General features: G+C 43.1%; 4 protein-coding genes across 5 annotated transcripts; 1 reads left to right on the forward strand and 3 right to left on the reverse strand.

Moving 5' to 3' along the window:
- Positions 1-3,819: 3,819 nt before the first annotated feature.
- On the forward strand, positions 3,820-8,064 carry pnp5b (purine nucleoside phosphorylase 5b). Its single transcript, XM_083690248.1, has 6 exons — positions 3,820-4,051; positions 5,351-5,520; positions 5,689-5,792; positions 6,084-6,259; positions 6,625-6,815; positions 6,949-8,064. The coding sequence occupies exons 1-6, from the start codon at positions 4,029-4,031 to the stop codon at positions 7,164-7,166; spliced, it is 882 nt and encodes a 293-aa protein (XP_083546374.1). The 5' UTR covers positions 3,820-4,028; the 3' UTR covers positions 7,167-8,064.
- Positions 8,065-10,416: 2,352 nt separating this feature from the next.
- LOC310819020 (uncharacterized protein) lies at positions 10,417-12,946 on the reverse strand. Its single transcript, XM_083690209.1, has 4 exons — positions 12,519-12,946; positions 12,226-12,335; positions 11,981-12,077; positions 10,417-11,830 (listed from the first exon to the last, which is right to left on the reverse strand). The coding sequence occupies exons 1-4, from the start codon at positions 12,721-12,723 to the stop codon at positions 10,683-10,685; spliced, it is 1,560 nt and encodes a 519-aa protein (XP_083546335.1). The 5' UTR covers positions 12,724-12,946; the 3' UTR covers positions 10,417-10,682.
- Positions 12,947-13,275: 329 nt separating this feature from the next.
- LOC310818724 (uncharacterized protein) lies at positions 13,276-17,306 on the reverse strand. 2 transcript variants are annotated; one of them, XM_083689746.1, is made up of 4 exons: positions 16,923-17,306; positions 15,862-16,632; positions 14,661-15,473; positions 13,276-14,382 (listed from the first exon to the last, which is right to left on the reverse strand). In XM_083689746.1, the coding sequence occupies exons 1-4, from the start codon at positions 17,176-17,178 to the stop codon at positions 14,090-14,092; spliced, it is 2,133 nt and encodes a 710-aa protein (XP_083545872.1). In that variant the 5' UTR covers positions 17,179-17,306; the 3' UTR covers positions 13,276-14,089. The 2 variants fall into 2 exon arrangements, with proteins under 2 accessions (XP_083545872.1, XP_083545871.1); XM_083689745.1 differs by having other exon boundaries at positions 14,661-15,476.
- Positions 17,307-19,913: 2,607 nt separating this feature from the next.
- Positions 19,914-22,162, reverse strand: LOC310818744 (uncharacterized protein). The gene is made up of 2 exons (XM_083689771.1): positions 21,894-22,162; positions 19,914-21,555 (listed from the first exon to the last, which is right to left on the reverse strand). The coding sequence occupies exons 1-2, from the start codon at positions 22,120-22,122 to the stop codon at positions 20,528-20,530; spliced, it is 1,257 nt and encodes a 418-aa protein (XP_083545897.1). The 5' UTR covers positions 22,123-22,162; the 3' UTR covers positions 19,914-20,527.
- Between the last annotated feature and the right edge of the window lie 443 nt (positions 22,163-22,605).

Genomic DNA, 22,605 nt, shown 5'->3' on the forward strand with positions numbered 1-22,605 from the left:
ATAAACCGTTTGAATGCAAGTGTGATCGATCGCACTCGACTTCTCGTAAGCGACTACTTAAGAAAAATAAGTACATGTAATAAGTGAATAATAAATCGTTGAAAAATAGATTTCTTCAAAATGAAAATTGTATGCATACAATTGTCAGTGACTTGATGGATTGACAATATCAGCAACTCCCCTTGACCTTAGGACGAGTGTGTTTTTGGAGTGTAGAGAAATGGAGGTATGTATGTATGCCCCTTTGTTCTTGCTATAGAGGTGAAACAGTGCTGTAAAATGATGCTGTTCAAGGTGCCACCTGTTCATTTTTGGCATTTTGTTCCATCCTCTACTCCCTCCCCTCCCCTATTTACCCTCAAAGCCCTGCGCACGCACGCACACACACACACACACACACACACACACACACACACACACACACACACACACACACACACACACACACACACACACACTGTTTAGGGAACTCACTGGCCCCCTGCAACCAATGCATTCATCACTAGCATTTAGTGTGGCCAAGAGCATCAGTACAGAGTGTCCTGTTAGAGTGAAACACATAAAGAGCAGCATCCGTGAGAGGAATACTGCCTCTACTCTGGCACATGCAAGGGTGACCAAGCACTTCCTGATTCAAAGAGAGAGAGAGAGAGGGAGGGAGGGAGAGAGAGAGAGAGAGGGAGAGAGAGGGAGGGAGGGAGGGAGAGAGAGAGAGAGAGGGAGAGAGGGAGAGAGAGAGAGAGAGAGAGAGAGAGAGAGAGAGAGAGAGAGAAAGAGAGAGAGCAATATTCAAACACACTTTCAAACACATGTACCCTATCAGCAAGACATCTCAATACATTGTATAGACAGCCAGTTTCAAAATATGCCATATACAACCGGTTCAATGCAATAGTTCTAACTTCATGATCATGCACCATTCAGAAATGGCATCTCTATTTCGACCACCAGTATTGCATTTATATCTTTGTGAAAAAAAAATCTTTGTTAGAGGTATTGCTAGGCATAGACCGTAATTAAACCCATTTCCCATTGAACCCACTGAACTCAAGAGAACTGGTTCAGAGTGTGGGGGGGGGGGGGGGGGGGGTTACCGGACATGGAAGAGGAGGATGGAGAGAGGGGGGAGAGAGTAAAGAAAATGGGGGTGGGGGGGGGGGGGTTAGTACATGGAGGTCAGGGCGTTTGGCTCATTGCGACCGGTGGAGGTTGTACCTCCGTTTTATTCATCCATTGGTTCTCTCTCTCTCCGGCCTTTCATGTTGTTGGCTGTTGGATCATTTGTATTTGCTTTCAGTCCCTCGAAGATTCTGTCCTTTCCTGTTTTTGTCTTGGACTTCTGTGTTGTGCGTGTGGCGCTCCCCTCTATGTCAGGTAGGCCTGCTGTTCATCCATCCCCTCATTTCTTCACCTCTTTCTATCCCAAATCTTCCCGTTTCATTGTAATAACAATCCTCATTGTAAGAACAGACACCATCACAGTTTCTTTGCACACAATCTATTCAGGTCAATTAGTGGGGTGCATTGAAAGCCATGGTTCACAGATAGTGTGAACTATATTTGTTGTGAGATGTTAAGCAAATGTGACAACGCAGGTAATGATGCAGGGGTCTGTGAACAGGTGATGGGGTGAGAATATAAACATAATTGTTTTGTTTGTTTGTTTGTAGGGTGAAGACGGTTATGAATAGTTGTGGGACAGCATGTCTTGGCCAGCTATTGGAGGTGAGAGGACAGTGAGACTACTAAGTGGTAAATGGCACAGACTGTTACAATGTAACTAATGCTCTATTACTCCATCGTCTTACGTCAGATTGCGCGACTCCGTCTGCACTGATCGTCAGTTGAGGCTCTGAGTGTCGCTTAGTAATGACGCCACCTGTCGTAAGACGAGGCTATTACTCTACACGCATGCAATTATTCATTCACAGTTCGGCCAGTAGAGGGTACCAGAGGCTAAGTCTTCCTCTCACATCTTCTGACTCATCGGTTGAGGGACAGGGCCTGCTTGTGCATTACTTTCCAGGACCAGGAACATTCCAGGAAAGTTCTCATACTCACACTTAAGTCTTTAGTCAACATCCGTAGTCCACCCCTTTCTCCCTCAGGTCTCAAACTGAAAGTAGCCTATGATTTGAAAGTCCTCACGAAACTTTGTGAATTTGGTGTCAGCATTTAGGTGTTACAAAGTAGTAATTTATGACGAAGGTGAACTAGGAACCTGAATTTGCTAAACATAATCATCCCTCTATCTCTTTTCATCTTATCTGATTTGTGATATTTCAACACATTCAATAAACCTTTGCAAAAGTGGTTTTATGCAGACCATTCTCAATTTCAATTGTGACATCTTCAATCATGATATGAGCCTATTTTCTACATGGAAACACAATGGAATGGCATGCAATAGAATTCTGTATGCATTGACTATTCTTAATGCAGGAGCAGAATCTAATTTAACTTGGCCAAACTAGGCCAAGCTTGTTTACTAAGCAAACTAATTGCAGATGTTTATGCCATTAAATGTATATCGTGTGTGCTATATGCAGATCACAAACACACACACACACACACACATGACACACATTCCCTCTAGTACTACTTGAGGCGGACAGCTTAGAACCGCAAGCGTCTTATCAAATGTTTATTTTGGCTATACTGTAGCATAACTTTAATGAGTGTATGTGTTGCAGGATGGTGTGAGTTTGATGATCTTAAGGGCCACCGACACACACACTGACACTGAAACATTTTCACTTCGAGTGCAAGATCTTGACCCAAGTTTCTTCAGCACACATGGATGCACATTGCAAGCAGTGTGTCGTGCAATGTCGTATTGTGTTGTTACACAGTTTCGACTATGACTACCTATCTCCGCCCTTTCAACAAAAGATAGAAGGTGCCATCTTGAATTACATAACAAATGGTGTCTTTTCCTCAGTTTCATGTGTCTATACAAAGTCTGCTTAGGACAATTAGACTCATTCATGGTCACTCATTCGAGACACAGCAACAGATTTGGCTGGCCTGGCACACAGCAATAAAAATACAGCCAAGGCCAGTGGTCCGAATACCAATCAGCTGTTACACAACATTATGTACATACTAAAACACAAGCTGCTCTGTTTTACACACCCAGCCATACTTACATACATACTTACATCTGTTTATCTGTGTGTGACACTGGTCCCCTCTGGTCCTTGTGTTCATAGGATGGCATTGTTTTAAGTTAGAGCTAAACCTCCCACTCACCCGTTAATTTTTTTTAAATGTTAACACTGTTAACACACTGTTTGTACAATAAACAGCATTCAGCTCTTCAAGGGCCAGCTGCAACACAGAACACTTGGGCACTTATGCATTACCTTTAAGTAAGGCGTGTGCGTGTGCGTGTACGTGTGCGTGTGCGTGCGTGCGTGCGTGCGTGCGTGCGTGCGTGCGTGCGTGCGTGCGTGTGTATCTTCGCATTGTTTTACTGATTGAAAAGTGTGAGTTGTGATGAGTTTCGAGTATGGATAAATAGATGAAAGTAGTCAAACTATGTTGTTATGCTTTTACGACAAGTAACCCTGTGACTAAAACACACTTATTCTCATGTGATAACGCACACTTATCACTACAAACAAATAGGGTGTTCCGTTGTTTTATCTTCGAGTTCTTATCCGAAATGACCGCGTTTTAAAATGCAAATACTATGGTAATAACGCGTACGAGAAGGCGCATCACGAACCACGCCCGCGCCACTGGCCAATGAGAGCGCGTGTCATCATTTGTCATACCGGAGATGTGGCTGATCTGCGGAGGAGGGGGAAGAGGTTTATAAAAGCTAACCCTAAACCTAACCTCAACGTTGAAGTTTAATTACATCATTGACTTGAGTAGCCTAAGCTAACCGGTCTTTCAAGACTTCATCAACACATATTTATTATTTAACGTATCAGTGTTAAGTTATTCATTTTTGGCTAACTGCACATCCAGAAGTGATTATAAAAGAATTTCCTGCATCTAGAACACATCTATTCAACATCATGTTCCCCGAATCTGTGACTGGGTAAGTGTTTCTAAGATTTTCCCCATTCATTTCTACAGGGTGAAAGCAGCATAAGACAGGACATAGGCTACCGTTGGACTGTTACTATGGTCCTGTAAAATTACCACAATTAGGAAATAACGTTGTATTGACCTGTGAGTCATCTCAATGAATAGCACGGAAGTTCCCACTCTGCGCGGCCGCGTGCTATTCCAAATGTGGTAGTTTCCATAATTTCCCATGACTTTATGCTTTTTAGAATGATGACCTTATGAGAGTTTTGCACATATAATGTGAGTGCGTTTTAATGCCGCTGCTGGTCACATTCACTTCTTTTTTATCCAGTTTTATCCACTGATAACGTGGTGAGTAGTGACAGCTAGGTGTTGACCCCCTGATAACCAAGTAAATTGAATGTTTTGTTTACAATTCCATGTCAATAAATCATATTGAGCCTAATCTCGTTCGCGCAATAGCGGGAATAGAAGTGTGGCGCGGAAATAGTATACGGCTAAATGGAAGAAACGCGGTTGGCATAAGGTGGGCATCTCGACCCGTATTCCGTCACGTGGGCTACAGTAGCATACCTCAAGAACATTATGACACGATATGGGGTGACATATAGGGTGTGTCATATCGTCCTTTCTCTCCCAACTTGCCCAAAGGCCTAATGTGTTCATCATTTATAAATCAACATTGTTGAGAGTTTCTTCTGTGCGTCATGTGAGCTGCACTGTGTAATATGTTTCATGGGGCGCTCATGGTGCTAAACTAGGGCTTAATGTAATCAATTAGATAAATTAAGGTGTGGGTGTGTGGGTGTGTGTGTGTGTGTGTGTGTGTGTGTGTGTGTGTGTGTGTGTGTGTGTGTGTGTGTGTGTGTGTCTGGGTGTGGGTGTGGGTGTGTCTATGTGTGTCTGTGTCTGTGTGTGTGTGTGTGTGTGTGTGTGTGTGTGTGTGTGTGTGTGTGTCAGAGATAGGTGTGTTTGAGTCAAAGTGTGTCAGGTGACTGTCAGATGGCTGTCTCATAACCCAGACTGTTAACACACTGTTTGTACAATAAATACAATAAACACCATTCAGCTCTTCGTCCTTATGAATTACCTTTGAGTAAGGTGTGTGTGGGTGTTGTGTGTGCGTCTGTGTGTGCGTGTGCGTGTGTAATAGGCAAGGTGAATGTTCCCAGGCTGGTTATGTGTTACATCAGAACAGGCTGCACTCCAGAGATAGCTGCTTCCTCCCTCCCACCTCCATTTAATGAGGGCACATGACACTAACCCACCCCCCCCTCTCTCCTCTCTCTCTCTTTCTCTCTCTCAGGTACAGCTATGAGGAGTGCAGTACCACAGCTGAGTGGCTGCTCTCACAGACAGCAGTACGCCCCCTGGTGGGGATCGTGTGTGGTTCAGGTCTGGGAGGCCTGGCCGAAATGCTTAAAGACCAGATTGTCATTAACTACTGTGACATTCCAAACTTCCCCCAGAGCACAGGTGAGTGTTATCATATGAGTGTTTGTTTATGTTTATGTGTGTGTGTGTGTGTGTGTGTGTGTGTGTGTGTGTGTGTGTGTGTGTGTGTGTGTGTGTGTGTGCGTAAGTGTGTGTGTGCTTTCTTATTGTTTGCAGTGTTCCTAACATTTGTGTGTGTGTGTTGCACAGTCCATGGCCATGCTGGGAAACTGGTGTTTGGGACTCTGAAAGGGAAACCGTGTGTGTGCATGCAGGGCCGGTTCCACCTCTATGAGGGATACCCTATCCAGAAGGTGTGTAGAGTACCCATATAACGTTGTCTTTTGTTCTACTATCCCCACTAATCTATATATCCACTAAACTATCCACCAACTAACCCTAACCATATATCTACACTTTTATACCCCTGCTTTATACCTCCAATGTGTTCAACAAACCGATTCAAACCATCCCACTCCTTCTCAGTCCCTTTCCTGACTTGTAATTTCATTGTAATAAACATATGTCATAGTGTACTAGGAAGTACCGTAATAGCATATGAGTGTGTTGTGTTATATCCATTCTATTGCTGTTGTGTTCCTCAGGTCACCCTGCCCATGAGGGTCTTCAAGCTGCTAGGCGTGGAGACCATATTCCTGACCAACGCTGCAGGGGGTCTGAACCAAGACTACAAAGTAGGAGATGTCATGATCATGAAAGACCACCTCAACATGCCTGGCTTCGCAGGGAACAACCCACTGACTGGACCCAATGATGACAGGTGTGTGTATGGATATTGGGGACATTTATAGTGGCAGGGGAGGCTGGTGGAGATAGAGGATTGGAGGACGGACGGGCTCATTGTCATGCATTAAATGGGATGAGGAATGGTGTCAAACTCCAATTTCTACCCCCACCAGCCTCCCCTGAGTGGAAAAGGGAGAAAGGGTGTGAATTATAGCATGTTGTATGTGATGCCGGGTACTTGGTACCTTATGTATGGGTCAGAATACATCCTAGTTACATAGTTTATTTGATGAGTATGTTGTAGAATCGAACACGTGTTTTGGTTGTCTTGGAGACATATCATGTGGATCTGATAACTGATTTAGCTGAGTTACTATAACATTTACCCCCCTCTTCCAGGTTCGGGACTCGGTTCCCCAGTATGTCCGACGCATATGACCGGCAGCTTCGGCAGCTAGCGCAGGAAGTGGGGGCGGAGCTTGGTTACGGAGACTTCCTGCGTGAGGGAGTGTACTGCGTCCTCGGGGGGCCGTCCTTTGAGACCATCGCTGAGTGTCGCATGCTGCACAGTCTAGGGGCCGACGCCGTAGGTGAGTTTGGGAGTCGAGTTACGAGACCACATCGAGGTATCACAACCACTGAGCACGACTTCAGTCACCTGTTGTTACACAGTTGAACACAGAGTCGTTGTATAACTAACATATACAACCCCGCTCTCTGTAGGGATGAGCACGGTTCATGAGGTGATCGTAGCGCGTCACTGCGGGATGCGTGTCTTCGCCATGTCTCTGATCAGCAACAAGTCGGTGATGGACTATGACAGCGAGGACAAGGCCAACCATGAGGAGGTCCTGGAGACAGGCCGGATGAGGGCCAAGCAGCTGGAGAGGCTGGTGTTTACCATGGTGACCCGCATCGAACAAAACAACAACCAAGCCTGACTGTCTGACTGACCCCAGAGCAGCTCAGTGATCCTGTCTGTCACACTGACCCTTGACCTTTATCTGAACCCTGTTGTACTGTTGCATCGGAACTCTGAAGAACCTTAGTGTGTGGGTGCGTGCCTGCGTGCCTGCGTGCCTGCGTGCTTGCGTGCCTGCGTGCGTGCGTGCCTGCGTGCCTGCGTGCCTGCGTGCCTGCGTGGTTAAAGGGCCTTTAACCAAATCGTGCCTGCCAGGATATCCTCTGTTTACTTGCACTCTTTCTTTCCATACTTTTCTATATTTACATTCTTCAAGGTAGCAGTTTAGTGAGATGTTTGTTATGTAAATGTACATTATGAACGCGGCGCCTCGTATGTCCACAGTAGCTGTGTTTAGTTTGAAGCAACCCTCATCTCCTCTTGTCACACAATTTATACAGTTAACTTAATCTGTGGCTATTTTTTGTGGAGAAACTGCTGAAAATTGTACGTTGCTGGTTGTGTATGTGATATTCGGATTGTGAAAATGTTAAGGTATGGGTGAAATCAAGGACCAAAATGTAAGGGTGTGGAATGTACTGTAACTATTTAATATATTGTATTTATAACATTTATTTATGTAGCACCTTTATAGAATGAGTGATAGACGTCTTAAAAGAGGGGTTAATATACAGTACGGGATAATATCCAAGGTCAACAGATTATTCATTTACTGCTGTCAATCTTAGTCGTTTGTTATGCAGATGGTCAACAATGTAATATCAAAGCCACTTTTAAGATACATTGGTCAAAACAATCTGGTCATATATATTTTTAATCACATTTCCAAAACGAATATACAGCACACCTGGTCAAAAATAAAATTCCACAAACTTCCACAAAATGATAATAAAGTATGTATTAAAGGATGAAAAGCGTTTGCCTACTGTAGGTCTCTGCTTGTGCTTTCAGAGGTATTGTGTGTTGCATTACACATCTTGATCATGCCACACACGTGGTGTCACTTTTGCAATAGCCTCTGTTGGGAAGTATTACTTTTGCAATTACTTTTGCAATCAAGAGTTAACTTGATATGACATTGGTGTCGTGTTTGTGTGAAACAAATGTGTGTTATTGGTTATGTCGTCTCTTGAAAGCGCTGACATTTCCCATCAGCACACAAATGTTACAGCTGGAACAGCCATTTCACTTCAACTGTCAGCTCCCCCTCCATCTCTATCACCCCTCTCTCTCTCTCCCCCCCCCCCTTTCTCATGGTCATTCCATGGGGCTCCTCCTCACTTTCTCACCCGAATTATTCCACTTGACTAGGGAGGAGGATTGTATTTTCAGTGCTTATCACCTGACTGCAGTAACTCCAACACCATATCAGCGGCTTTACCTCTCCATCTCTGCTGTTACACTTTTCCCCCTCTCTCTCCCTCTCTCTCTCACTCCCTCCCTCTCTCTCTCTCACTCTCTCTCTCTCCCTCTTTCTCTCTCCCTCCCTCTCTCTCTCTCCCTCTCTTACGGTCATTCCACAACACTCCTCCCCACTTTCTCACCCAAAACACCCCACTGCCACATCCCCCCTCCTACAACTGGTACTTTCCATGACGTCAAAGCAGCTGTGTTTATGTCCATACAAGGTCATGAGCAGTAAGTAGCCTTGTATGTTTTACTATCTAACCTCAGATAGCAGGTCTGTCCGTCTGACCATCTCTCTTGTTTCCGTTTCCTTTTCTCTATTTCCTTTCCTTTCTTTGTGTCCTTTCATCTTGCGCTGTACTGTACTTCCATGCTGTCTGTGCTGACAGTAATGTTCCAAATTCAATGCAAACTCACCAATTTGGTCTTCTAGTGCAGCAACACTGTATCAGAATAACTTGTCTACGATGCGCTTCAAAGCATGAGGTATGAAATCAATGGTAGCCTGTATATTCGTGGTATAACACATCGGTTCAGAGCATATATACACATTTTTGCAACAGATCCAAACATCTGATCAGCAATGCCGGAAGCCTGGCTGGGAGAGTCATATTAGTGCATGGGACAGAAAAAACAATAGCAAATATTGACAAGAGATTTGCAAAATAGCAAAACATTAACAAAATAGCAAGGCTGGAGGGATGTACAGTAGTTGACCTTGTTACTGCAGGTCGTCACTCTGGTCAGGAAAGTGATGCATTTGGAGTCGAGTGGTTGGGTGTAATAAACCTTATTTTCTTCTATGGTGTATGTGCAATATTCAGAATTCAATGAACAGTCTACCTCTATCTCTCTCTTTCATTCACTCACACACACACACACACACACACACACACACTAAACTAACAACATTCAATTCAAAACCAAATGTTCCTGGTCTATAATGGCCCTTGTACCCTGACATACAATAAAAACACAAGTTGATCCTCATTTCAGCAAAGGGGAACTTCACCAGTGACCTGTAGCAATGCCAAATTAGGGGAAGGATGTGGCCGCTGCTTAATCTGCTCTCAAACAGGAGAAACACTGCTCTCTTGTGAGTTAATACTGCCCTCTGGTGAGTCATCATTCTCCAACGCAAATACACTCACCGAACACTTCATTAGGAACACCTGTACACCTTCTCATGGTGGAGATGGTGTAATGGTGTGGGGAATGTTTTCTTGGCACACTTTGGGCCTGTTAATACTACAATCAATCATCGCTTGAATGCCACAGCCTGCTTGAGTATTGTTGCTGACCATGTGCATCCCTTCATGGCCACAATGTATCCATCTTCTCGTCTCAACCGGTTTCATGAACATGACAATGAGTTCAGTGTTCTTCAGTGGCCTTCCCGGTCATCGGATCTGAATTCAATAGAACACCTTTGGGATGTGGAAGAACAGGAGATTCACAGCTTGAAAGTGCACCTGAAAAATCTGCAGGAATTGCGTGATGCAATCATGTCATCATGGACCAGAATCTCAAAGGAATGTTTCCAACATCTTGTGGAATCAATGCCACGAAGAATTGAGGCTGTTTTGAGAGCAAAGGGAGGCCCTACCTAATATTAGTATAGTGTTCCTGATAAAATGCTTGCTGAGTGTCTGTGTGTGTGTGTGTCTGTCTGTCTGTGTTTGTCTGTGTGTGTGTGTGTGTGTGTGTGTGTGTGTGTGTGTGTGTGTGTGTGTGTGTGTGTGTGTGTGTCTGCCAAAGGTAATCTCTTAACCCCCCTTCACACAGAAGAATACAAAAGGTCAAGGGGATGCATAATTCCCCCCCATAATTCCCCCAAATCAATAGTCCCACAAAAGACTGAGAACTGTTTCATTTCATTTTAATAGAAAGAAAAAGTAAGAGGACTTTATCATGTATAACAGAGTACCAACATTCAGCAAATGAGGGACAACACATCCATGTTCATGGCCAAACATTATTCTCTCTCCTAAAAAATCTTTATCTCGAATCCTGTTTTCAAGACCACATTTATCTCCTCAAGATACATTTATTCATTTAACCAAGGATAGTCCACTCCAGAGAGTCCCGTAAACGTTGAGTCTTTCACTACATAAGCTCGAGGTCCCCATTAGCTATAACCAGAGTGAATGATCCTGTGCCTTTTCAGGTGATGCAGCAGGGTGAAAGTCTTCCCACACTGAGAGCAGCAGTACGGTCTCTCCCCACTGTGAACGCTCTGGTGGGTCTTCAGGCTGCTCTGCTGGGTGAACCTCTTCCCACACGTCTGACAGCTGTACGGTCTCTCTCCCGTGTGGGTCCGGTGGTGTATGGTCAGGTGGGAGGAGCAGAGGAAAGTCTTCCCGCAGACCGTGCAGTTAAACGGCCTTTCCCCTGTGTGGATTCGCTGGTGGATCTTGAGGTAGGCCAAGCGACCGAAACTCTTTCCACATTGTGAACAAATGTATGCCTTGTCTCTCATGTTACCCCCCCAGTGGTTTTTGACATTATGAGGCATCTTGAAGCGGAGGCCGCCAGGCGGGAAGCCATTGTTGAACCGCGTCCCTAACTGTGGCCCAGTTGACCTCTCACCGGCTCCCAAGCTTCTCTCTGTGTGCCCGTCGTCCTGCTGCCTCGGCTGTGAGATATGGCTGTTTCTCTGTGAGCACAGCTGGTCTCTCGGTTTGCTCTGCTGCGAGTGGGCGACCAGAGGTCTGCACTGAAAAGTGGACGCGGACTGTGACGCAACATTGTCTTTCTGATATACGATGTTGAACTGTCCGTTGCATGGTCGCCGTGGTGATGATGACAGAGCGACGCAGGAGCCTTCGTCTGCGGTGGTGTGGGGCTGTGCCTCGGGAGGGCCTGAGAAGGTCTGAGAGAACTGGTCTGCTACACAAGAGAAATCTGGGAAATCAGTGTCTATGTCACTGTTCCCGTGGATTATGGAGGACCAAAGCTGGCTGTCTTTTTCGTCCATCACAAACTCAGTGACCAGAGGATTCTGCTTCCCTATGCTGTGTTGACATCCATCCTGACTAAATATGGAGTGTTCTTCCTCCTTCTCTGTCTTTATCACAAAATCCAATACACTGTCCTCCATGATGTGTCCAGTCCTGCACGGACCGCTGAGCTCATCAGGACCTTCCGTCATCGTGGGCTCTGGACTCTGCTCCTCTGTGTCCTCTGTGTGGGACAGTTGGACATGATCCGCCACTCCCTGGTGATGCCTCTCGATGGGGAGTTTCTCGATGGCAGCATTGCTGTACACGGTTTTCCCTGGAAGTGTCAAAAAAAGTACGCTACAGTTACATGATTGAAAAGAAACTCCAATCAAATCGAATGGGTTATGGTTCAACATCACGGCCAATGCTTGGACCAATACCATGTTGTTAACCAAAGTACCCAGTGACTCCTCAATTCTTTTACCTTCTATGTTTATCCTTGTTTCTCCATGTTGACTGCGGGTCCATAGCCCCTCATCTGGTCTCTCTTCTTTGATTGAAGTGTATTCAATCTCTGCAAACTAGATGGAAGAGGTTATTAATGTGTGCATTATCACATTTAAAGTCAGCGGTAACTTAATGGTTTTTAGATTTTCTTGAAATAGGTGTCCATCGATCTCCTTGATTCAACTACAAATCCGTGGAAAGGAAACAATATAGCTCACAAACCTTGACATGTCCAATATCTGACTGGGAAGGACAGTCCCCCACAACAAATGTGTCCTCATCTCGTCTCTGACCGTGTCTCCAGTCCACAGCCGATCTGTCCATGTATTTCTCTGCAGGCACATTAAAATACATGTACTATACATTTGGAGTAATCGGACATTGAGTAATCAGAAATGTCTTATTTATTTTTCCACTGAACAGTTAGGTAAATAAAAAAGTAAAGGACATTTGCAATTCGAACGTCATCAGTCCGTATCGCAAGCCTATGCATAGTGTGGTGCTCTGACGTTCACCTCTCTCACGTTGTATCTTTAACTTGTTCTCCATCATTAGTAATTTTCTCCTCAGCATCTCATTTTCATTTTGGTTTCGAGACACTTCAAACTGTAACACTGAGCATTTATCGTCGACAAGTTTAGAAATTTCTCCCACAGCAGCTTTTGCCAACACCTCCATTATCGAGTATAATTTTGTCTGGAAAGAAATACAGGTCGCCATTTCATTCACGGTCGTTTTAAAAAGCCTATATGTGAAGGTCAATGCTCAACATTTATTTAAAAACCAAAATCAATAAACTGGAAACATTGGACGTGTATTCCTGTTCCTACTTCCGCTAGATGGGGGTGCACTAGAGACGGAGAACAGTCTTAACTACCGTAAATACGCGAATAACATTACACGCACTGTAAATGGTTTTATAGCCAGACAATGAGCGTGTTCGAGAGTACCGGGGTTTAGCAGTTTCTGATAAGCGCATTTCAATACCTGTTGCATGATGAATATAAAATGGATTAAACTTGCTAAACATTTTTGCTCAGAGATGTATGAGTCACTAGATCGAGGCTCACGCAGTGTTTAGAGGGAAGCCAGCAGCCCCTCGCCGCTCCTATTTGTGAGATCTATTGATTGATGTACAGTACCAGTCAAAAGTTTGGACACACCTTCTCATTCAATGGTTTTTCTTTATTTATTTTTTTTATTATTTTCTACATTGTAGATTAATATTGAAGACATCAAAACTATTAAGGAACACATATGGAATTATGTAGTAAACAAGAAAGTGTTAAACAAACCAGAATATGTTTTATATTTTAGATTCTTCAAAGTAGCCACTTTTTGCTTTGACGACAGCTTTGCACACTCTTGGCAAGTTTGTGTCCAAACTTTTGACTGGTACTGTATGTTCAGTTGATGGTTGTGTTATATGGTGGTCATTCAAAGACAATTCTTAGGACGCTCTATTGAAAATTTCATAAACAATAGCAGCCATGTTGTCACTGCCATGTTTTTAACCCAGGCTGTCAGAATTGCACTACAATTGTCCAACTTGAGACTGCATGTTGGCTTTTCAACTCAAACACACTGATAGGAATTCCCTGATTTATAAAGAACGAATGAAACGCTTGGAATGTAGAAAACCCACAAGCGTGAGGCAAATACTTTGGCTTGAGATTTATTCAAAAACTAGATACATCATACATAGGCAGGATAGATGTTATGCCCAAGCCCACAACACAAACATGTAAAGTCAATAAAACATCTAAAAGAACAAATAAAATAAAGAAACATACTCACTGAAACTGTAGGCCTACAGTAAATCTTCTCATAAAAGGGTAAAATACCGTAAGCATATGGATGTTGCCTTCGGCAATCAGTTTTTGGGATGTTGAAAAAATAATACTGAAATTATTTTACGATTTTTTTTTTTTCTTTTTTACATTTTTCAAAAACAATTTCAGAGATAAATGTACAGTACCAGATATTAACCCAACACACACAAAGAACATAATCAAAATACTGAAATGAGAGACCATTACATAGCACTAACATTAACAAATCTTTTCCCAAGTGTAATGGAAACAAATCATATCATATAAAAATCATACTCCGATTCTTGATTTTGGGATCCCTCTGGCCTTTGTTCACTTCCTTGTTGGCTGATGAGTGTATGGGCTTTAAGCTCCTCCTCTTCAATGGCTTTCGCCATCGACTCCACATTGTATCCCTCCTCTCCGAATCCAGAGCTGGACTGGGCCTCCGGAGGTGAAGGGTGAGGCTCCTGTTCCTCTGGGTTCTCTGTGGGTGTTTGCTGGGCATCAGACTTCTGATCAACAGGCTGAACAGGCTGTGGTTCATTGGGGGCTTCACCATCTTCCACTGTGACAAAAACAAGAGAATCAAGGATTTTAGCATCCATCATTTCTATAACAATAATAATTGGCCATTCTGAAGACTTGAATAAGTGCTAATACTGCATTAAACATTATATATGTAATCTATGTATCCTCATCAATGAACAGAGATTGGGTTTACACTTTATGAACATGTAATGAGCGCATTAAGAAAACATTCATATCGGTACATATGGCTCAGGAAACACCTAGACAACATTTTCTCTGACAAAAAGCACTAAATGTCATTGTATTGTCTCTTACCTCTGTGAGTCTTCATGTGCCCTTTGAGGCTGCTCTTCTGATTGAAGCTCCTGCCGCATATTTCACAGCTGTACGGTTTCTCACCTGTGTGGATTCTCAGATGCCTTTCCAAATGACCAAAACGCTCAAAACACTTCCCACACATTGAGCAGATGAAGCATTTCTTCTCCTTGACAACCTGGAAGGATCGGCTTTTTCTCGAAACATTGGGAAACTGATGATTCATGGGAGGTGCTTCCGCGGCCTGCGCGCTTGACTGCACCGTGCCGTCGCTTGCTATCATGAGTGTGTCCGAGGCCGAAGGCCCGTAGTGTTGCTGTCTGAATTGTAAAATCATATCTTCAGTGACATCGATATATGGTTTCCCTGGAAATGATACAGAGCTGCAAGAAGCATCCAGAGTTCCAGGGACAGCACTGGGTGATGGAGAGTGACCAGGAAGGTCCGGCCCTGAACTGTTAAAAGAACTGTTGAACAATTCCGAATTGCTAGTTCCTGCTTCATTCTCTGCTTGTGAGCTGGACATCCACTGTTGATTATCTCTCTCATACATATCTGTTTCATCATCCAGAGGGTCTGGTGGTCTTGTATTCTGTGGATGGTTACTCTCATACATATCTGCTTCATCATCATCATCATCCAGAAGGTCTGGTCTTCCTGTACTCTGTTCAGCTCCATCATCATGATCAAGTTCCTGAGGCACATCTTCCTCCATAGGCTCATCCTTCACCTTCATGTCAGCTGCAGGGCCCATGTCTCCCTGCTTTGTATCAGGGGGAAGACCCTCTCCTGTAGGCACTTGGCCCTCCATAGCTGCTGTGCAGAAAGATAGCATTTGATTAACATAATATTGAGGCATGGGATAATGATCAAGCACCAGAACAGAGTACACAATGAATGTGCTCAATGAAATAAAATACAAGCTTAAACCTGCCCCATTTTCATAATCACAACCCTCACCTTGCCATAAACTGACCATATTTCAAAACTCTTACCCATGACCTGGACTTTAAGTGCATGCCAAACCCTACTGTTTTCTATAACCAATACGTAACACTTCTACATAACACTTCTATAACCAATACATAACACTTCTACAACTAATACATAACACTTCTATAACCAATACATAACACTTCTACAACTAATACATAACACTTCTATAACCAATACATTACACAGTCAATCTCTCGTCTCTTACCTTTATGAGTCTTCATGTGGCCTTTGACGCTACTCTTCTGATTGAAACGCCTCCCGCATATCTCACAGCTGTACGGTTTCTCACCCGTATGAACGAGCGTATGCCTTTCAAGATGGCCGAGACGCTCAAAACCCTTTCCACACCACGAACAAAAGAAGTGTTTCTTGAATATCGTCCTCTTTGGAATCCTCTCTCTCCTTGAAGCATTGAGACTGTTACGATTTGGGCCAAACCTGAATAGGCCCAGACCTTGAGGGCCTGGGCTTGACTGTACTGTGCCATCACTTGTTATCAAGAGTGTGTCTGAGGACCCATAATGCTGTTGCCTGAGATGCAAAGCCATATCCTCATTGACATCAATATATGGTTTCCCTGGAAACGAGACTGTGCTGCAAGAGGCCTCCGCTGTGCCAGGGACGAGGGGAGGTAAGGAAGAGTGACCCGGGACGCGCTGTGATGCTTGCCCTGAATTGTCTGCAATTCTAGCCTGTGTTCCATTTGGTCTTTGTGAGCTGGACATCCCCTTCTGATGATCGTTCTCATACAGCACAGATTCAGTCTCCAGATCGTCTGCTCTTCCTGTATTTTCTTCAGCCTCTTCATGAGTGAGTCTCTGAGCTGCATCTTCCTCCACAGACTCAGTCTTCACCTTCATCCCAGGTACAGGTGCGTCAACTTCATTGGTTATCGTACACTCTTCTACAGGGTGTAGTTTCTCAAGCAAAGTCATTTGACTTCCCACACTGTTGCTGGTGCTGCTCTCACCAGGCCCTGTGAAAAGATTACAAGGATGGATAATACATGGATATTGACTTTTTATTGTGAGGACAGCAAAGTCGGTGTGAATCATTTATATTGCGTCAAAACAAAATGTGTAATTGTGAGTTGTTTATTTATGACTTAATGAATAATATCATTGTAATAAATCAAATCAATGATTTTTTTTTTCCTCCCAAAATTGGAAATTAGAGACTAGCTGGTTTCATATGTATTTCCCACTCTTTCTGAATGATCGTAAGAGAGGTTTTGTTTGACATGATTGGCAACAAATTGCACCTCACCTCTCCCAAGATGATTCTCTGCAGACAGAACATGGGTAGGGGCTCGAGGTTGCGTTCCTCGTGCCGCTCGGAGCTCTTTGTGAAGTTGTTGCACAGTATTTTTCAGGACATTTATCTCACTCTCCCGTTGACACATTTCCAAACGTAGCACGACCATGCCATCGTCGACTACTTTGCCGATTTCTGCAACTGCTGCTTTAGATAGCACGTCTACAATGGAAGCTATCTGAGCCCGTAAGGAAACAGTACTCAACATTTTCAATAAAATTCCGGGCCGAAACCTTAACCTAAACCTACGACCTACTCTTGCATAAAAATGTTAAAAATGTGCATAAAAGTTTAGTTTCCCAAGCAATTGGCCTTCTGATGGTCTAATAACGTAGCACTAAAAAAAAACCAACACACAATGTAGCTCGACTTGTGTTCCACTTCCAGTAGCTGTTTGTTTAAGGAAGTGACGAACCGGAAAACGTCAGTTCTCGAAAATATGCGCAAAAGAATTCGACAAATTGTAAGCAGATGCTCTAGACCAGGAATGCCCAACCAGTCGATCGCGGTCTGATCCCAAGTCGACCGCGAGGGGTGTAGGAAAAAATGAAAAATAAAAAGTTTTATAAAGGTTTTTTTTTATGTGTAACTGTATGTTTTGTTTTCTTGTAGTTATGCGTAGTTGGATATGTTTTGTTTTGTGTGTGTGTGTTATATTTTGTATTAAATGTACACTACAGCCTATCATGAGTCCTTGCCTGCGCACCCTATCAGTCTCTTAAACACGTCCACAAAAAAAAGTATTAAAAAAAAGAAAAAAGTAAGTCACGTTTAACATAAGGTAGCGCGTGACATGCATGATAGGAAGCTTCAACAGTAGCTAGCAGCTAGCGATCAGGGCGGTTACGCACTCCTAAACTTTAACGTGGCTGAGGGGAAACGAGCCAAGACCTACCATTTTCACCCTGAATGGGAGGAAGATTATTTTTTTGTTTATTCTCATTCAAAGCCTGTTTGTTTGATCTGCAATGCAACGGTGGCGTTGGCAACGAATGGGAATCTGGAGCGGCATTTTAAAACAGTACACGGGAGCTACGAGAGGGATTTCCCTGCAAAAACGCCTTTACGCGCCACAAAAGTGCGGGATTTGAAAGCACAGTTTGCAGCACGGCAGTCAATCTTCACCAAACCGAAGACCCAGGGTAAGGCCGCAACTATTGCTTCCTATCGCGTCAGTCACGTCCTTGCTAAACACAAGAAGCCATTCAAAGACGGCGATATTGTGAAGGAAGCCTTTCTCGAGGCAGCGGATAGCCTTTTTGACGACTTTAAAAATAAAACAGAGATCGTGAAGGCCATTGAAGAAGTGCAACTCTCCCGCAATACTACTACAAGGCAATGTGAGGGAATGGCTGTGGATGTGGAGGAGCAACTGAGGAAGGATATTGACGCGTGTGAGTGCTTTTCCCTCCAATTTGACGAGTCGACTGATATGGTGGATGTGGCACAATTGTGTGTTTTCATCAGGATGGTTTTTGAAGACATGAGCGCCAAGGAAGAGCTACTCACCATTTTGCCATTAAAAGGACACACCAGAGGTGAGGATATGTTTAATGCTTTCATGGGATTTGTTAGCGAGACAAAACTGCCGCTCTTCAAGCTGATCTCCATCACAACTGATGGGGCGCCTGCTATGATGGGCCGCACCAGTGGCTTCATTGAACTGTGCAAAGAAAGTGAACTTTTCCCAGATATCCTGAATTATCATTGTATAATTCACCAGCAAGCGTTGTGTGGAAAGATTTTAAATATGAAAGAAGTGATGGATATTGCAATGAAGATTGTGTGTTCAGTTCGGGCCAGGAGTCTGCAGAGAAGGCTTTTCCGTGCTCACTTGGAGGAGAATGATGCTGAGCACACACCTGCTGCTTCACACGGATGTTAGGTGGTTAAGCAGAGGTACATTTTTGGCCAGATTTACGGAGCTGTTGCCTGAAATCAAGGACTTCCTGAAGCTTTCAAAACATGTGGATTACCATACAAAGCTAGAGGACCACCAGTGGTTTTAGATTTATCTTTCCTCACTGATCTCACTGGCAAGCTCAATTAATTGAATTTAGAGCTGCAGGGTAAGGGTAAAGATGTAGTCAACATGATGAGTTCAGTGAACACGTTTAAAAGCAAGCTACAGCTGATGTCAAGCAGGCTGCAGTGTGGTAACCTGCGCAACTTCCCTCACATGCAAGCAGAACTACAACGTCAAGGTAAAGGTGTGACACAGCTTGACAGTGCACGTTATGAGGAGCATGTTCAGAGCATCTCGTCAGAGTTTGATAGGCGTTTTACTGACTTTGCATCCATCGAGCCTGTAGCCAGCTATATGTGTTATCCATTTGGTGCAAGTATTGATGTTGGTGACATTGCCGCCAAAGTCAAATCACTTTTCGACTTGGAAAGCTCCGCTCTTGAGGATGAAATTCTGACATTGCAAAATGACATTGAGATCAAAGCCAGATCAACATCCGCTCAACCTGGAGAGCATGGAGTGTTCTGGAAACTACTGGTGGAGGAGAAGTATCCCAATCTCAGAAGATGTGCCTTGAACCTGACAGCTCTTTTTGGATCAACTTATTTGTGCGAGTCTGCTTTCTCGCACATGAAAATCATCAAGTCCAAGTACAGATCAACAATGACTGATGACCACCTTGCAGCCTGCCTACGCCTTGCAACCAGCTCCTACACTCCTGACTACGAGAAGCTAGTCTAGACGAATGGCTTTATTTTTATTTTTTATTTTATTTTATATATATATATAAAGAAACAAAGAACGAAACAAACTGTATATATATAACTAACTATATATATATACACGAAACAAACTGTATATATATATATAACTAACTATATATATATATATATATATATATATATATATATATATATATATATATATATATATACACACAGTTTTGTTGTTTGTTTCTTTATTTATAAATAAATAAATAAACTACAGTTTGGCAATGGCACTTTTGTTGACAGAAAAGGAATTTCCCTGACATGGTAAAGGAATATCACCAAATAAGTTTTGAAAATATATTGATAGGCTTTATTGTAGCAACTGTTATAACATTTAGAAAATTGCAACTTAGAACCTAGAACGCCCCTGGCAGTAACAACATGTTTGTATGCAAACCGAGTGTCTGTAGGACCCTTCATTTTTCATTCTTTTTCCACACCATGTTTAATTGATTTATGAAATATGTATTACATGTTTATTTCAAAGGATTTCATTCCATCTGCTACCGATTAAACACAGTCATTACAACCATTGGGAAGTTTTTAGAAAGCTTGAATGTTATGTACTGGACCTTTCAGGGGTGGTTTCCCTGACACAGATTAAGCCTAGTCCTGGACTAAATCACACTTTCAATGGAACATCTCCATTGAGAATGCTTTTTAGTCTCGGATTACAAAGTACAAATACAAAAGACAAAGATACAAAGTAACATGCAACCTTGTAAAACAATTTACACAAGCTGACATTCTGACATTGCTGTAATCTACTGTATCAATAAGAATAAATAATAAATAAACCAAGTACTCATTTTGTTTCCCATTCAAGAGTGAGTCTGTTGATGTATTTTGAGGTTACTCAGAACTGTGAAACTTTTCCCACACTGTGCACAACTAAATGGCTTCAGTCCACTGTGAAATCTCTCATGTCTAGTGCAGTTGTCCTGCCTCGAGAACATCTTGCCACAGATTTTGCAGCTGAAAGGCCTCTCACCCGTGTGGACACTCTGATGGGTCTTTAGTCTGGTTTTCTGAGTGAAAGATTTCCCACACACAAGACACCTGTACGGTTTCACTCCAGCGTGAGTGAACTGGTGCGCTTCAAGTTGACAAAAGCGGGGGAAACTCTTCCCACATACTGAGCAGATGAACACTTTTTGGTTTGTTCCAGCCCTCCAGACATTTACTGCCCTCTTTGTTTTTAACCTGTTTTTATTCAGAATGTGATCCTGGATGTGTGAATTTGACTGTGACGTGCTCGCAGCTGATCTCATGATGGGCTCTTGCTGAGGTCTGGACAGCTGCAGCCTGGGCGGTAGAACCTGGTCCTCTTCCCTGACCACGGGGTACAGAGGACTGCTGTACTGACCCTGCTCAGCTAGAATGTGACTAGACATGGTGTTCTCATTATACACAGAATGCATCTCCGGCTCCACTTTCACTGGAACTGTGCTGTAAAAGCTGTCAAGTTTCCCTGGAGCAGACAAAGAGTTACAAGAACTGTCCATGACCGTAGAGGCTGGATACTGATCCGACTGAGTTGAGAATATCTGTAAGCATTGTTCTATGGTGTTAGAGCCATCTGGGTCAACTGGGTCTTTCCCACATATTCCTTGTGTGACAGAAGCCCAAAGCTGACCGTCGTTCTCCTCTATTTCAAAGTCCACATTCTCTATCGTTCCTGTGTCCTGAATGGTTCTCTGGGCTACATGCTGCTCCACCTGTTCTGCTTTGACCAGGAAATGCTGTCGGCCCTGGTCCTTTTCCCAATGTTCAGACTTGTGCTGCTCATTGAATCCATTTGGGTCCACCTGCGTGGTGTACACCATCGACTTCTGCTCCTCTTGATGATCTGTAGGAAGAGGTTTTGTGTTACATGTCATTTTGTTTTAATATGATGCTCAGTACCCAGACATACAACTTGGCCTATGAGGGAAATAACCAAATTCAGATTACGGCTCTAGAAATGGTTGAACCAATTTCATTAGGTAATATGAGCAATGACCAAATGGAATAATGTATATTAAAGGTCTGAAATGTCTAAATAGCTGACCTGAGGTTTCTAATTAGTGCAGCAAGTGTAATCATATAGGCTATCATGTTAATAAGAGCCAACATCCATGATCCAACATGCTATATCCTTTTCTGGATCAGCTAGGCTTGACATGGGCGACAACATTCACAACTCACCTTTGACAGGACTCCCGACCTGAATCCCTACATTATGCTTCCTGTCGTTGGACTTCCACGCTGCAGCAGCCTCTTGGGCTTTCCTGAGTTCTCTCTCCATGAGCTGTAAACTCTTTTTGAGGTCATCAATCTCACTTTCTCTCTGACACATTTCCAGTCTTAGCACGACAGTGCCATCGTCCACAAGTTTAGTTATTTCTGCAACCGCTGCTTTGGCTAAAACATCCATTATTGCAGCTATTTGTGAATTAAAAGAAGTAGGGATAGCCATTGTAGTTACTTAAATTACAGAAACGGTTATCTGTAAGACCAAATCTACAGTCTGGGTTGATTTGATCGGGTAAATAATAAAATAAGTGTTTTGTTTTATTTCCGGGTCAGGGAGCGTTAAAAAACATTACCGTAATCCTTTTAAGAAAGGTATTGTGTTTAGATTTACGATATTTGATCAGACATTTTTGCTGTTAAATGGGAGTCATAAAACAGGAATGGTAAACCAGCCTAGACATTTTCTTTGCCAAAAAGGTTTATTCACAGAGACAAACAACACTTTCTTGTAACATACAGACATATAATATTAATTACTTTTTGCTTTTTAAAATTGCTTTTTAAACTTAAACTGCTTCACAATATCACTTATATCCTTAGAAGTTCATAACATTGACTGCACAACATCTGGAATTAGAATTGTAATGGTACCTGAGTTTTTCTC

This window comes from Argentina silus (genome assembly GCF_951799395.1).
Source record: "Argentina silus genome assembly, chromosome: 18".
NCBI lineage: Eukaryota > Metazoa > Chordata > Actinopteri > Argentiniformes > Argentinidae > Argentina > Argentina silus.

Coding starts and splice junctions, on each gene's coding strand:
- pnp5b (XM_083690248.1), top strand. CDS start 4,029: ATGTTCCCCGAATCTGTGACTGG. Junction 5,521..5,688: donor AAACTTCCCCCAGAGCACAG/GTGAGTGTTATC, acceptor TGTGTTGCACAG/TCCATGGCCATGCTGGGAAA. Junction 5,793..6,083: donor AGGGATACCCTATCCAGAAG/GTGTGTAGAGTA, acceptor TGTGTTCCTCAG/GTCACCCTGCCCATGAGGGT.
- LOC310819020 (XM_083690209.1), bottom strand. CDS start 12,723: ATGGCGACCTGTATTTCTTTCCAGACAAAATTATACTCGATAATGGAG. Junction 12,078..12,225: donor CAGATATTGGACATGTCAAG/GTTTGTGAGCTA, acceptor TCTTCCATCTAG/TTTGCAGAGATTGAATACAC. Junction 11,831..11,980: donor AACAAGGATAAACATAGAAG/GTAAAAGAATTG, acceptor TGACACTTCCAG/GGAAAACCGTGTACAGCAAT.
- LOC310818724 (XM_083689745.1), bottom strand. CDS start 17,178: ATGTTGAGTACTGTTTCCTTACGGGCTCAGATAGCTTCCATTGTAGAC. Junction 15,477..15,861: donor CCACATGAAGACTCATAAAG/GTAAGAGACGAG, acceptor CTTTCTGCACAG/CAGCTATGGAGGGCCAAGTG. Junction 14,383..14,660: donor GCACATGAAGACTCACAGAG/GTAAGAGACAAT, acceptor TTTTTGTCACAG/TGGAAGATGGTGAAGCCCCC.
- LOC310818744 (XM_083689771.1), bottom strand. CDS start 22,122: ATGGATGTTTTAGCCAAAGCAGCGGTTGCAGAAATAACTAAACTTGTG. Junction 21,556..21,893: donor GGTCGGGAGTCCTGTCAAAG/GTGAGTTGTGAA, acceptor CTCTTCCTACAG/ATCATCAAGAGGAGCAGAAG.